Source organism: Mercenaria mercenaria, chromosome 10 (genome assembly GCF_021730395.1).
Source record: "Mercenaria mercenaria strain notata chromosome 10, MADL_Memer_1, whole genome shotgun sequence".
NCBI lineage: Eukaryota > Metazoa > Mollusca > Bivalvia > Venerida > Veneridae > Mercenaria > Mercenaria mercenaria.
The window spans coordinates 1831755-1848957 of NC_069370.1; the positions used below are offsets into that span (position 1 = coordinate 1831755).

The 17203-nt window shown below is 33.7% G+C and overlaps 1 protein-coding gene across 1 annotated transcript in view; it reads left to right on the top strand.

Moving 5' to 3' along the window:
* Window positions 1-2405: 2405 nt before the first annotated feature.
* Window positions 2406-17203, top strand: part of LOC123560550 (uncharacterized) — a 68872-nt gene continuing 54074 nt past the window's right edge. Inside the window, exons 1-8 of the mRNA XM_053516654.1 lie at window positions 2406-2540; window positions 10282-10342; window positions 10903-12111; window positions 12458-12550; window positions 13522-13607; window positions 14227-14298; window positions 14912-14996; window positions 15906-16003. Coding sequence (XP_053372629.1) covers window positions 2490-2540; window positions 10282-10342; window positions 10903-12111; window positions 12458-12550; window positions 13522-13607; window positions 14227-14298; window positions 14912-14996; window positions 15906-16003 — 1755 coding nt within the window. The 5' untranslated portion in view covers window positions 2406-2489. The remainder of the gene's footprint in view (window positions 2541-10281; window positions 10343-10902; window positions 12112-12457; window positions 12551-13521; window positions 13608-14226; window positions 14299-14911; window positions 14997-15905; window positions 16004-17203) is intronic.

Genomic DNA, 17203 nt, shown 5'->3' on the forward strand with positions numbered 1-17203 from the left:
CTATTACCCTATCATCCTACCATTGCTATTACACTATCCTAAAATCATCATCCTGTTTCCCTATGAACCTACTTTACTACAAACCTACCATAACATTCCTCTATCCCACTATCAATATCAGACATTCTGTTACATTTTTCCAGTAGTTTTAAAACGCGATGGTATTATAAAATATTTATATAATGTTAGGAGGATGTTAGGATTGCCATCCTACTAGTCTATAATCGTGCCTTGATAATTGGGCGATGGGCGGTGGTAAGCTGTGAACAAACCATGATTCCGTCGGAAACAGTTTGTTTGTTTGTTTTGGGTTTAACGCCGTTTTTCAACAGTATTTCAGTCATGTAACGGCGGGCAGTTAACCTAACCAGTGTTCCTGGATTCTGTACCAGTACAAACCTGTTCTCCGCAAGTAACTGCCAACTTCCCCACATGAATCAGAGGTGGAGGACTAATGATATCAGACACAATGTCTTTTATCAAATAGTCACGGAAAACATATGCCCCGCCCGAGGATCGAACTCGCGGCCCCGAGATCCGTAGACCAACAGTGCCAATCTGGTAATTGCTAGCAGTTAACCACTGCGCCACTGATTTCATGTTTGGTATAGATAACCTATTATAAACACTTTCTGGTTATTATCTATCAGCCGGAATGTACAAGTTGATGCTGCACCTAATATTGCTACAACTGAATGCACCAATTCAGATTATGTTTGTTGTAAAAGTAGGACGAGCAAGGCATCAAAGACTTGTATTAGGCAAGACATAAGTTCAACTTAATGGAACAGTCTATATTTGGAATTCCATGAAATGGTTTATTAGATAAGAGAATTGCACTAAATGTAGAGTAATGCCCCAGTTCAGCGACATAATGTAGTTCAAATCACTAAAATTGTAAAGGAGTGCACGTTAATATGAATATTAAAGTACAGACACTCTGTGCCTTTCTTCAAGGTGTGTGCAATACAAAGAACGTGATGATCATATTTTAATAAAAAAATTATTCACGATTTTGTTTAAATTTCATAGCATTATTAAATTTTGACCGTGAGATTAAGGCCTAGTCAATTTCAGAAAAAGTAATGTTTTGATATGTATATATATGTTCAACACAGATGTTACATGAATTACAAGAAATGTACAGAATTATTGCTTAAGATGTAAAAGTCTCTTTTTAAAATGTATTTATGAGAACAATTTGTGTTAAAACCAAAGTAAAAAAGAGAAACAAAACATAGAAAAATTATTTCTTGACAAAAGAATTGTTACATTTTAAGCGCAGGTCTGGTTCACATGCTGTAAAAGGGATGATACAATTTCGCTCAAATAGAACTTTATATAGTGCAACGACATAAAGGTACATGTATTTATATTTGCCTACACATTATTTTCTGTAAATAGAGACCCATAGTAAGGCGCCACACGGGCTAGTTAGGTCACAAGTTTAGTTTCCTTAACCAAACATAGTGCTCTTACACCTCTCTAATTAATTATTCAGCCTCGTTTTGAAATCAGACCCCGCAACTTTACAGAATTTCTTCGTTAAAGGATTATTTATCTTTCCTCCTCCTTCCCCGACACAGCATGTTTGGTCCCTGTCATCTTGTGAATTCAAAGCTCTGTCAAGTTTATAAATGTCATTGTTTTATAGATTTAATTCAGTCTGCTTCTTGTCCTGTTATCTAAATGTCTGTTTTGGACTTTAGCTGGGTCCAACGTTATGTCACGTTTTTATTATCTCTTATTTAGTAAACATTTATAGTTACGTTCTGAATATAGTTATTTAATAAATCGTCTGGCACCTGCCAGACATTTTCAAATCCTAACTGGTGTTTGTTCAATCTTCCCCGTGACATAAATTGAACTGCAGGTCAAGGGAGTGCATATATAAATAATACATCTGGTTTTGTATCATTTAGCGTAGAATGCATCATTTAGCGTCAGTTTTGCAAATTTTGCGTCAAATGTACCATTTAGCGAACTTATATTATTTAGCGTTCCCACAGGGGTTCTGAGTTCAAATATATTTACACCCATTATTTGGCTTAAGAAATTCGTTAGGGATGGAATGATTAAATATTCTTTATTATTTGACCATTATATTGATATATTGATACCAGTTTCAGCTTAATGTGTATTACATTTAAAGCTATACTTCAGTATTGTAACAATTTTGTTTTTCGTTTCTTTGTTGTTGTTGTTAAATCTTTATAAAGCAAGTTAAACATTTTACTATGATTACATGTTTGATTGCAAAATTTTCAAGTTTTATTTTTTTTCCCCATTTTTTCATTGTAAATTTCATTGTTTAAATTTAATGCATTAAAAATATTTCCCAAAAGAAATTTCAAACCAATTTGTGTGAGATGTTTTCGTTATGGTTCACACGACGAAAGATAAGCTTATGCGTAGGGTGCAAATTTGGCGCATGTGACGCACGTCTTATCTAATGACAACTTAATTCTTAATACGCACCATTTGACTCGATGCAACACAAGATTATGAGCTGGAACGTAATATTCGTAAAAATATGTTTGGTAAGTGTAAATTTAACCTAATAGTTAGTTCCTAATATGTTTTAGTCAACGTTTATTAAACAATAATTATTCTGCAGAAAGAATCGTCTTCAAGAAACGTTATCATTCGTCAAATTAAAGTTTTAATTGTCGGGAACATGGCAAATTAGAGCTGGCTAAAATATCCAGAAAGTAAAACATAAAGTAAATGTATGTTGATATTAAGCTTTTTGGTAGATATATTTCAAACAAACTGGGCTTTTTTCAAACAATTAGATTTTCCCAAAATGATGTCGTAAAAGACGTCGCAAATAAGTGTGTTCTGTTATGTTGCTGCCAGACCTCTTCTGAATTACTTATTTCTTTTAGATGTAACTTTTTGTTTCCGGTTTTAAAAGACTTTTTTTTCAAGTATTAAGAATAATTATAATATTGAATGTATTTAATACTATTCATTACCAACTTTTAGTAACATCGATCTATTGAAAAATCGATAAATTTACCTATATAAACAAAGAAAGAAAAAAATACTTAAACTTAAATAGAAAAAGTTCTATTTGGAAATCAAAAATTCGATACCCCACAAATTAAAGTTTAATTTATTCCGGATATTATGAATATTTTTTTAGAAAAATATTTTAATATTTGGTTGGTCCTTTTTGACTTTAAATAGACCCACCTCAGTTCATATAGACTCTAAAGGAAACGGGTAAAAAGAAACTGACTTTTTCAAATATAACAGATAAAATGAGATATTTTCCGCAAAAAATCAAAAATTCGATACCCCTAAAAATGCAGAAAAATTATTCAGTTTTCGTTATGTGTAATTTGTTTTAAATTTTATAATGGTTTGTTTGGTCCTTTTTGCATTTTAGTGTGTACAGTGAACATTTCTTAAAATATTCCGGCTTTTTCCGCCGTCATCCGTAAGTACTCGGAAGCTGTTACGGAAAATATTGTCGTCTGCTAGTCTGACTTTGTCGGTACAAAATTGTTATAGCTCAAAGCCTATAAATTGTAGGCAACTTCACATTGACAAAAAAAAAGAAATTGTAATTAGGCAATTTAAAACAAATTGATTGTTGAACTCAGAAACGCCGAAACCTAGATCCGCGTTCGTTTAAGATTTAGTGTTCAATTCGCATTAAATATACAAATGCTTTTAATTTTCATCGCAAAATATACTTAAAGCAACTAATTCTCATGTCTTTCCGTAAAATATAGTCTGTCAGTAATTGAGTTTCAAAGCATTCTTAAGAAATATAACGACGATTAATTTATTAATTTCCAGTTACCTTTATTATTTTTTGCCGAAGGATCTGCAAACTTTTTTTTATTGCCGCGGCGGTCCGGGTCCCATCTCCGACGCGGTCATCATTTTTTCTTCATACAGGATTATATAAGTTTTGTTTTTTTTTTTTAATCATTTTCTATTATTTATAATATGACCAAACGTTAATTTGAAAGATAGTCTTGATGAGCTGATAATTCTGCTTCTTTCCGAACCTCCTTTGTATATATTATTCTGTATTCTTAAATTAATGCATGTTTTTGGTACATTCTTTAATCATTCGTTTTAAAAAAAATTGCGATATCTATTATTTGACTTAATTGTAACAAATAACCTAAAATTACCCTTTGACTTTTATTGTGTATTACCATATTGCCTAGGGGTAAACAATATCCGGTCAGTGTTGATTCAAGGCGGGTCATAAAAGATATGTTACCCCACTTACTATAAGTATTTTATGGTTTTATGGTTTTTGCGTTGTAATATATGCCTTTCACTTTCTTCTGTCTTTATATAGTCTTTCCCCTTTCTTTCATGAATTTTGTTTTTACGATTTTTACCCTTATTTCATGAATCGTATGACAGTAGAAAGAATCAGTACAAATTTAGAATTCACATCGTTAACAGAGTTGTTCCGTAAATATTTACTGAGTAAAGATCCTGGCCCAAATTTCACGAAAAATATTAAGTTATTACTGCTATTCTAAAATTGAGATATTGATGAAGTTATTGTTATTTAATGTTGTAGTAGTATTTGTCAACAGTGCCTATTCAAGTCACGCAAATATGATATTTCTATTTAGACACGATATAAGAAACTTAATGAAGGGGATTTTGTCCTACTTGTAAAAAACATGAAGGGTGTTTTGTCCGCCTATGCAAAAATGAGCGAAGGGAGTTTTGTCCGCAGGGGATTTTGTCCGGATTCCAACTTAATCCTTACCATGCTAAATTACAATAATGAACTTGTCTATTTTTCAATTTGGACAGTACTATTAATTATGAAAAGGGTGCATACCAAAAACCTTACTGGCTGAATGGCAGACAGTGCAGATCATGATCAGTCTGCACGGATGTGCAGGCTGATCATGATCTATACTGATTACAAAGAAAGAACCAGTCGTGTCCAGCATGGTAAGGGTTAAGTATTTTCTTTTAAAAGTATAAGTCTTATTTCTATACTTCTTTTTCTTTAAAGCGACCGGCCTCCAGATCGTTCGACAACAAAAATACTTTCTAGATATCTTGAAAAAAGGCTATATTTCTTATGAAGGCTTCAAAACTTAATTACTGACAATCTTTATGTTATGGAAATACATGAGAATTTGCTGTTTTTACTACCTTTTACGATGAAAATCGAAAAACGTTAGTGGTTTAGAATTTTGAAAATATTTTAGAATCAAAAGCACATATTTTAATGTTCATAATATGTGAAAGAAAGCGCGTATACAGGATGTAAATGCATCAGTTAATTATCGATTTTTCCCCCGTGTTACTACAACAACAACAATTAGTACGGAAATCAACGAATCCGTCCGGTAGCGATGATATTGGATTATTGGTTTTATTGATTTTTATGATAGGTAGATCTGTCCCGCTTTATCGGTTTCGAGATGTTACTAAAAGTTGGTAATGTATGTTTGAATTTTTATTTTATGACAATTATTAACATACATATTTTATATCACAAGAACTACCATAATCATCTTTTAAGTCTGATAAAAACACATTCTAATATTCTTGTCTCTGTTAAAACACTCTTACGCTAGAATGACGTCACGTTTACGTGCGGCGACGTCAAATTTTTTGTTGCGACCAAGAAAGAGCGCTTTTATATTTTATCTAGTGCGTCAAAGATTAAGGGCATATTAGAATCGAAATAATTCATAGCACAAGAATGCTTTAACACTATTTATACACTCGGGTGGTAATACGTCGTTCAAATAATTGAAATTATTGAGCCCGACGTATAACCACCCATCGTGCATAAATAGTGTTAAAGCATTCTTTTGCTATAAATCATTTCTTAATTAAAAGAATTGATAAAACATCTTAAAAGAAACTTTGTCTGAGAATATCATTAACACAGCATATTAACATGATAAGACTCTGTTTTGACAAGCTAACACCACACTTTGACAAGATAACATATAATAGCTTTTTAACACACTAGCACGCTCGGTAGACAAGATCACATGGTGTTTTTGACAATATAACAGATCATTACAAGTTAACACAGAACAGAACAGAACAGAAGTTTATTCAGTAATTTGTACATACAGTACCTCATTACATGATATACATTGACATATAAGATATGATCATGTGGCAAAGTTGTTGAAAATTTAAACTTTAAATGGAGAACGGATCGTAACAAGCCGTAACGGGCAGGTCTTTTTACCCCAAGACACCCCAGAACCCCAAAACACAGCAACCACCATGACACCCAGCATCAAAATAATCACTTGTTTGATACTGTAATTGGGTAACTATATAACAATGATAACTCAAGGGGAACAACCCAGAACCACTTAACTGTAAATGAAGATGTAGCAGTTATTTCCCTTTCAATTGTTGCGACAAACCTAAAAATGTAAACTGGGACGTCCCGGGGCAAAAAGACCCGCGAATCGTAACGGTCTTAAAATAAAGATGATGATGTTGCGAAGGAACACAAAAAACGTTACAATAACAACATCAGTGGTTACTATTCAATATTGATATAGTTACATAAACTATCTGGAAGAATGAACTATGTATAATTCACTATGACAAAAAAATAACTAGTTGTTAGTCCTGCTGGTATTAATGTTTCCATGCAGTTATAATTGACAATGCTTTTATGCAATGTGGGATGAGCACAGATAATAATTTCGTATACAAAATATATGAAACAATCATAACAACACTACAAATAGAGCTGCTTTTAAGAAAAGGGAATGCCTCCCCCAACTGCCTAATCATCTAAATTGCAAGTTAAGCCTTTATATACATATCACTCACAACAATTCACGGGCCCAAACTCCGCTTTGGCTCATTATCGAACTTGTCAGAGGTCTTACAGTCAAACACATTTTGTACAAATTTGGCGAAGATCGTGTTGTAAATGTTCAACTTGGAGTGCGGACAACAGCAAAAGAGCTGATTTTTCGGTAATTCAAGGGCCGTAACTCCAACTTGGCCCTTTATGGTCAAACACATTTTGTTCAAGTTTGGTGAAAATCGGATAAGAAATGTTTGGCTTAAATTGCCGACAAGAGCAACAAGGCCGACTTTTCGGTAAATCAATGGCCGTTACTCCAAAGTAACTCCAATATGCCTGGACCGGTTTAGCTAATTATCGAACATGGCCGAGGTCTTATGGTCACACATATTTTTTCAAGTTTAATGAAGATCGATTGAGAAATGTTTGACTTAAAGTGCGGACAATCTTTGTGACAGACAGACACACACACACAGACCGGAGTAAATCAATATGTCTCCCACACCACTGTGTGGTGGGAGACATAATGAACATGTTGCCTTATTATCTAAGTAACATAGTATTCCTTTTATCGCTTGCCAATCTGATATATCTACATAACCCTAACTGAACAGATTTTTTAGTACACTGCAATAGTTCGACAAATTTATGCATATTTGGTCTTTCATAGTAGTACCTTTGTATACATTTGCTACGATATTCATTATAAAAGTTACATTTCAAAATAAAATGAAACTCGTCCTCAATATCGTGGACATTACAGAGTTGACAAGTTCTTTGATTTCTCTCCAATCTATCTCTACCATATCTTCCAGTTTCTATGCGCAAACTATGTGCAGATACCCTAATACGGGTTAAATATTGCCTAGTTTTTTACAAACAATTTTTTCTAGATAACTTTCCATACCAAATACAGGTTTAATATACATATACAAAGTATTTAATACATTGTTGTTTGCAATATCAGAAAACCACTTTTGCTTAAAACAATCTATAGCCCTTTCTTTAAATGTTAGTAAAAACACATTTGACTGATAAGCAAGTGGGTTATTCCATAATCTGAAAAACCATATTCTTCAAGCAAACATTTTACTTTGGAAACCCAATTTTTAACACCTTTCTTACATTCATTTAAAGCATTGTCATACACTACATTTAGTAAAATATTGTTTGTATGCAATAATTTAAACCAGTACTTGATTATTTGAACATATCTATTTATGTATAAAGGGTATCTTCCCAATTCGCCATAAACTGCCGCATTACTGGTACTAAGTTTAACACCCAAAGTAGATTTACAGAATTTTAAGTGGATCCTTTCTAGATCCTTACTTTTGGTAAATCCCCAAACAGGACAAGCATAATTTAAAATAGACCCAACAAATGAGTCAAACAATTGCAATACAACATGTGGTGATAATTCGTACTTATTTACATTATATGACAAAACATTCATAGCCTTTAAGGCTTTCCCACAGACGTACTGGTTATTAAGTACAAAAGAACCTGTATAGTTAAAAACAACACCTAAATAATTGAAGTCATCAACAACTTCAATTTGTTCATTATATAAAACCAAGTTTCATGGGGATAGATATTACCCCTTTTGCGAAAAACAACTATTTTGGTCTTTGTAGTATTGACTTCAAGTCCCCATAATTGACAGTATTCATATAAACTATTAAGACTAGTTTGCAAATCTTCTTGGGAATGGCCCAATATTACCATGTCATCCGCAAATAATAGTAAAATAACACAAATTTCATATAAAGATAATCCAGAATTTATATCGTTCTGTAAATACAGTTCCAAATCTTCTAAAAATAGAGCAAACAGAGCTGGAGAGTTATTTTGACCTTGACGTAAGCCCACTGATATGTTAAAAAAAATCAGATAAACTATTACAATGTCTTACACAAGATTTGACAACATGATACATGGCTTTAAAAATCCTCAGCAGTTTGCCATCAATGCCTAATTTGAAAAGTTTATACCACAGACCATTACGGTAAACTGAATCAAATGCCTTTTTCAGGTCAATAAATGCACAAGGTAACCTTAATTTTTGTGACAAAACATGTTCAACTATACTATGTAAGACAAAAGTCGCATCTACTGTACTACAGCCTTTGCGGAAACCAAACTGGGCGTCTGACAAAATATTGTACCTATCAAACCATCTCTCCACTCTATGCGTCAATATACTAGTAAATAATTTACCAAAATTACTTAGTAGGGTTATGCCCCTGTAATTGTCTGGAGCTCTGACATCTCCTTTTTTGTATATCGGTACAATATAACCATATGACCATGATTCGGGAAAATGTCCCAAATCTAGAACTATATTAAACATATCTGTTAAATGGCCAACTAATATGTCAATAGAAACAATAAAATATTCGTTCAGTAAATTATCACTAGGACATGATGCCTTATTTCTGTTTAGGCGTTTTACAGCATCTCTTACTTCAACAGAGGTAATAGGAATGTTTAACTCATCAAAAATAGGGTCATTTACATTACAATCATCTTTAGAATTAAAATCTTCTGCTTCATTGACTACAGTTGTCCTTATATCATCAAACATTTAACACATCACTTTGACAAGATAATAAGCCTAGTTAACATAATACGACACTATCTGGGCAAGTTAGCTTCACATTTTCACATAATAATATAACGTATTAACATAATAAGACACTGATTTGACAAGTTAACACCACACTTTGACATGATAACTTTTTAACATAACAACATGCTCGGTAGACAAGATCACACGGTACTTTGACATGATAACATGACTTGTTAACATAATAACATGCTCTGTAGACAAGATCACATGGTACTTTGACATATTAATATAGCACTTAAAATAATAAGGCATTGTTTCGACAAGTTAACACCACATTTTGACATGATAACACTGCACTTTGACATGACAACATAACATTTTAACATAATAAGACACTGTTGTGACAAGTTAATACAACACTTTGACAAGACAACATAGCTTTTTAACATAATAGCATGCTCGGTAGACAAAACCACACGGTACTTTAACAAGATAACATTGATTTTTAACATAATAGCACGCTCTGTAGACAAGATCACACGATACGTTAACAAGATAGCATAGCTTTTTAAAATAATAATACACTCTGTAAACAAGATCATACTTTGACATGATAACATAGCTAGTTAACATAATAAGGGACTATTTGGACAAGTTAACATCACAACTTGACTTTCAACATAATAAGATGCTATTTCAACAAGTTAACACCACGCACTGACAAGATAATACGGCTAGTTAACATAATAGAACACTGTTTCGACAAGTTAACACCACAATTTTACATAATAGCAAAACTTTTTAACATATTAATAAGACACTGTTACATTAGATATAACGCATACATGTTTAAGATATGCTAAATTCTGCTAAATTCTGTTTTTATAAAAATCCACGTGTACCCAATTTATTACAGCTCGCGTGGGCAGTTTTTATCCAGTATTGTTCTGGTGCTAATCAGTGCCCAGAGGTTGCATGTAAGTCTTTTACATAATCATACTTTAAGGAAATTAACTGTCACGACAGTACGTTTCCTTACACAGAAAAAGCTACATGTATGTAGCTCTATATTGTAGCCTTTCGATAATTTTATATGATTCTTCTTCATATTGATTTAATGATTTGTGATGGCGTTCATTATGGTTTAATATCCTGCAAATAGGTAGTATTAATTATACAACTAGGGCCCGCCCGCTTAGCTCAATACGGAGAGCGCAGGTCTACGGGTCACGGGTCGCGAGTTCGATCCCCGGGTGGGGCGTATGTTCTCTTTGACGATTTGATGAAAGACAATGTGACTGACATCGTACGTCCTCCACCTCTGATTCATGTGGGGAAGTTGGCAGTTACTTGCGAAGAACAGGTTTGTACTGGTACAGAATCCAGGAACACCGGTAAGGTTACATACTGAAATACTGTTGAAAAACGGCGTTAAACACAAAACAAAAGAAATAAACAGCATATACTCTTCATGAACCGTTCATTCCGATTGAATTAACCATAGGTAATTAGATTTCAAAAGCAATTCCCGTTGTAGCATCTGTTGGCACCGAGTTTCTGTTCGGAGTTATCGGAGGCCCAAGTTCCACCAGCAGCCAGACCCTCTACATCCATATCACAGCAATGACAGACACACCAGCTAAAGTTAGAATTACCTCCCCTTTCAACAACTTCGACAACCAATACACAGTTTCAAACTGGACTATTCAATCCATGTCATACACTCACATTCAAACAGGAACGGGAAGTCAGTTTAAGGGGATTGAAATCAACTCTGATGTTAATATCTCCGTGGCAGTGTTCCCCGCGTACAGCGATTATACGGAAGGCTTTCTCGTTCTTCCTACAGCAGCCTTATCTACAAGATACGTAGCAGCTTCCTATCATCCGTCTAGTTATAACAATGAAATTCTTGTCGCTGGCGTCGACAGCAATTCGGATATTTCAATCAACTATACAACAAACGGGAAAAGCTACTCAACTCAAAACGTACGTCTTCAGAAATTTGAAACGTACCAGTTAGCCGTCAGCCGCGATGTAAGCGGCGCCGTTATTACAAGCAATAAACCAGTCGCAGTGTTTTCTGGTTCTGCGAACAGCCAGATACCTGTTGGCATTGGAGGCACAGAATATATTGTCGAGCAAATGGTTCCCACAAAGTATTGGAGCACACAGTTTATAGTTCCCCCAATATATCCCCATAACTACTTTATTGTCAAAGTTTTTGTCGAAGAAGACAATACAGAAATACATTATTACAATAGCACAAAGCACTTTGCAGCTTACATGGACCAGGGAGAACATGTGGAAATATTATTTGGTTCAGATCCAACAGTTATTCTTTCCAACAAGCCGATTTATGTTGTTCAGTATTGCCTGGATAATGAAAATATGTATGGCCAACCGTTTATGACAATCTCACAAGGCCTTTCGCAGTATGAGAGCATGTACAAATTTGTGACAGAGCTGTATAGTGGCCAGGCAAGTACAGTCGCAATAACAATAAAACGAAATAATTCTAGTGGACTTTTGTTGAACGGAAAAACTATGGCGTCGTGGAGTGCGAAATCAATCCCAGTAGCACATCCAATGGATGATTATGTAACAATTTTTGTAAATGTATCTTACAACAGTTTATACCGTCTACATCACACAGGCGGGATGAAATTCGGAGCCACGTTGTACGGAAGGCTCTCTAACAGCTACGCCTACGGATATCCGCTACAGTTGTCTTTACCTAATGCGGGTAAGTCATACAACAGCATTTGTTTCATGCAAAAATATCATAAAGTATATCATCGACAAAATGCTATATCAATGGCAACAGACAGAAAGAAACATTGATTAGCTCTATCGACAAATGTTTTGATTAATCTTGCAAAAAAGACACACACACATTTTGGATATTCTTTATAGTTTTGTTTAGAATTCAGCTGTATTGACAAATTCAGAGTTACCTTTAATACTTTTATTGTGAGAAGATACAAAACTTAGTGTACGTATTATCGTAACGGAGGCCCCTGTTTTTATACATCGTAAAATAATTAGCCATAAAATGATTAATTATTAGTGTCTTGATTCAATTTATGCAGATTGCACAATTGACCACAATATCAGTCCAACAAGTGGTCCGATCTATCCGTATACAGATAGCAGTCATGGTAGCCATGGAAACTACATAACAGGTATATGAATACAAACGCAGTAAAATATATGTCAAAGAAATTACACGATAGTGCTTTCACACACTTTAACCGCTTTGTTGGCGTCTTTTATGTATTTTTGTGATCTGTATTTTAGCATTTTTTTGTTGTATTGCATAAGAATGTTCGGCTGTTGTGTGGTGTTGCAGGGGAGTGCGAGAACTACACCTTCAACTGTGTCTATGCAAAGTCTCGTATTTATTTACAAATGGGATATAATATTGTAATACTGTAGAAGTGTCTCAATGCTATGTTGGATTGGGAGCACGATTCTGTGATTTTAGTGGTTCACGTACAGGACTGTAGTGTAATTTTTTTTATCTAGTAATTATTTCATGTAGCCGATCTAATGTTTTCCCCTTGTGTTGGGACTTGTGGACAGTGCAAATCGCTAGTATTGTGCCCCCGAGTAGCCTATGTTAATGTTTCTAGAGATGATTAATATCTCAATTTCGCTCAGCCGGATACAGCCATTCGTAGTATTATCTTGCTCATTTTTGCGTATATTATTTTCCTGTAATAATATTATGAATGCACACAACACGGTTTAGGGTCACATTCTTCTGAATAAACTGTAAAACTGTACCATAATTTACTAAACCGACCACCGAGTAATTACAGTCAAACTTATTCTAAGACCACCTCCGAATAAAGACTGCTATTATAAAACCTGCCAATAAATGCCACTATTTTCTCTTCCCGTTGATAAATAGTGAAATATTACCTGAGTTGAAAAATCAAGGGTCAGGAAAGACATTTATTTTCCATTTCCATTGGATGGACTTTACAGAAAGAGGTTGGCAATATTTAAGTGACATTTTAAGTGTTACTTTAGAAATGTTTCATCAAATGGACTCGTCAATTTTCAGTAACAGAAGAGTGTCCTATTTTTGAATCATGGAAAGAAAATTATTCTACAAATTCAACAATTTTCTTTATATCCCTTTTATAAGGAAATGGAACTTGGTGCTTCCAGTGTGATAACATGTCACATCTACAATACTGCGATACAGTCACACGATGCCAGACGCAAGATGAGGTATTTCTGTTTCGATTATAGATTTAAAGACACTCCGGTTGAATTAAATCTGTTTCATAAAACATAGCGTTCGGGGATAAAACTCAAATCTATGCTAAGATCCTTGACAGACACGACAAAGCAATAGATGCTTAATTTTATTGAGTATTAGAAGTTATGCAGTTTGGAACACATGAACGCCCTCTAGCAACGCCGTAAGCGGAATTCGATATTCAATAAATCCATGATCCAAAAGTACCAAACTTGTTACAACATTTGTTTTGGGATATTTCAAGCAAGCATTTATGTCAGTTTGATGGAAGCTTTCAACCCATACCATGTATCCACGTAAAATTATGTATAGCTATATTGTAATATGATTTTAATAACTTAATGTAACTTCTTAATGTGAAATACAGAAATGAGTTAAATTTCAATTTATATGTTGAACTTACAGCAAGTCCGTTTCAGAGTGAAAAAAGAAAGTTTTGTCGGTTTTTATATCTTTGGGTTAGCTTAACATATTAAGAAATGTTCTAGGGCTTGTTTTTTAGATTAGAAAGAAGCAAATTTAACATTTTTTTTCTGCCTGGAGCTTTTGAGACTTTTTCATTAGTATGTTCATTTATTTATATCCTAGAGTTGCTACGTTCAACGTTATACGAGAAGCAATAAGGTGCATCTGTACAGATCTGGGTGTATGAATAAAGATGTGAGTAATGCATTCTTAATAGTTGGGCTTTATAAAGATTCGTGTTTAGCAATATATGAAACGACAACAACATAGTATGAAAAATGTATCAAAGAGGTATTTCAAAAAGCAACTAGATAAACGGTTGAATTTAAAAATTGTATCAAAAAGGTATGTTTAGTCGACAAACAAAGAAAAGCAACTAGATAAACGGTTGAATTTGAAAAATGTATCAAAAAAGTATGTTCAGTCGACAAAACAAAGGAAAGCAACTAAATAAACTGTTGAATTTTTATTAAACTGTATTAAAGAGGTGCGTTTAGTCGACGAACAAAGAAAAGAAACTAGATAAACTGTTGAATTTTAAAAATGTATCAAAGAGGTATGTTCAGTCGGAGAACAAAGAAAAACAACTAGATAAACTGCTGAATTTCACTTTCTTAATTGACAATTCCTGTCCCATGTCAAGATATATAGCATTAAAGATTCTGCCTTCGATTATCATCCATTACGATTGTTCTTTCTTTTAATTAAGGATTTTACAGGTATTTCTCTCTAATTCGTTTTTAAAAAGAAGACAGTAGCTTTGTTAACAAATAATAGAAGTGTTATTCAACAATTAACATATATTTAGGCATGCCAAAGCTACGCTGATCAAGTGCAGTGTCAAGAATGTTGCCATGGTAGTTTCTGCAACGTTGTTGGATGTGGTGATGACGGTAATATTATCGTTGTAATGTCGTAGGGATGACAAGTTTGAGATCATATAACACCATTTGTTAGTATGATACCGAAAGCAACATTATCTGACTGATTTTTTATGGTAAAAGTATTGCACAATTGCCAAAGAAGATCTAATGACTCAATCTATTCCTGTGATATTTCTTTCGTGCAATGCATTTCTTTCTTTCACAATAATTATATCTTTTTCTTGGTTTTAACCAGATTTTTTTTAATTAAAAATATTAACGTTATTAAATTTCGCACGCATTTAGACAATCCCTATGTATGTTGTTAAGAAAAATTCAACAAGATCAGCTGTTGTAAAGATATGATTTCATTCATTGTAAGACCTCTACAGGTTTTTAAACTGTCAAAAATACAGATAATTGTTTTGTATCACGGGCGAATATCAGAGGTGTAGCTTATATATTGTCAAATATAAAAAGACAAGGATAGATATCCAACAGGGAATGCCACGTTCCAAAAACGCAGCTTCCCAAAGTCGCAGGCTTAAAATTTGTTTTTGAAATATAGCAGGATAAAGAAGTTATTATGTTTTGTCAAGATTTTCCTGCTTTAGAACAATTCTATAGCCATTTATTTATATTTTGTGACATTTTAAAATCGGGATGTTGTAAAATAAAGAAAATACTGTCATTGGACTTCTCGATTTTATTGAAATTGATATATGCCATTAATAATAATTATGTTTTGTGTGAAAAAAAAAATCATGAATATGCTTTTAGTATCAATATTGTCAAATAATCGTAAGCAGTTTCATTTACTATATATCATCAATGCAATTGAAATGTTTCTAATTTTATTTGCAGTCGCAACAATTTAATTCGGGAATATATATTGTCAACGTGCATTCCAGATTGACACAGAGACTTTTTTTACTACAGGTCTCCCAAACTTTGACAGAAGAGGACCATTTTGCTTTGATTGTGAACATCAAGGTGAAGAAGGTTGTCAAACAGTTCAGATGTGTCGCCCTGATCAGGTAATTACCGCCTGGTTTTCTGTGTAACAGCATTGTAGCACTGTGTTTAACTACGCTGGTAGCCGTATGTTTTGATCTGTCAAATATGGCTGTCCCTAAGAAACCAACAGAGGAATATTTCTAGTGCTTTTTAAAAATATTTTCCATGTATTTGAAAATTTTGTTAAAAAGCACTGTTCAATAACCCTGCCAATGCACAAAGAAGTTATCTTAATATCGGCATGACGATCTAATAGACATTTAGCCAATTATAATTTTTTAACTCGTACAAATAGTTCACATTGTTCTGTCAGATGTTGCAAAGTTTTGTTACATACATTTTTTTCGACAATTTGAGGTAATTATACTTGACGATAATCTGTAGTAAAATTTCGCATAACATTTGATAATTGTAAATACATAAACGACACAAAGCTTCAAAGGGCCATAAACAAAGAGTGTAGAAGGAAAACGAACGTAAAGGTTTGGATCACATGGATACACTGGTTTAGACGAGTAAGTTCCTTTGGATGATTTCCATTCGGATATTTGTCCTCGTTTTCCCCAGCAAACCGAGCCTGGTCATCAAAATAGAATGAAATTCAATATGCTTATAAAAGGAGACTGTATACCTTCATAGAAGTGCCCAGATGTTGAATTTGTTTTCATATCTTTAATCATTTCGATGTTACTACTAACTGCAAGCCTCTTTAGCTCATCTGAGTTTTTGAGAGAAAAAAAAGATGTTATTGTCATCACTTGGTCGGCGTAGGCGTTGGCGTTGCCTGGTTAAATTTTTTGTTTAGGTCAACTTTTCTTCTAAACTATTAAAGTTATTGCTTTAAAACTTGCAACGCTTGTTCACCATCGATAGCTGACTCTGTACAGCAAGAAACATAACTCCATCCTGCTTTTTACAAGAATTATGGCCCCTTTTGGACTTAGAAAATCAGATTTATTGGTTAAGTTTTGTGTTTAGGTTACCTCTTCTCCTAAACAATCAAAGCTATTGCTTTAAAACATGCAACACTTGTTTACCATCAAAAGCTGACTCAATAAGAAAGAAACATAACTCCATCCTGCTTTTTACAAGAATTATGACCCCTTTTGTACTTAGAAAATATCAGATTTCTTAGTTAAGTTTTGTGTTAAGGTCAAATTTTCTCCCTAACGGTCAAAGCTATTGCTTTAAAACTTGGAGCAGTTATTCGCCATTAAAAG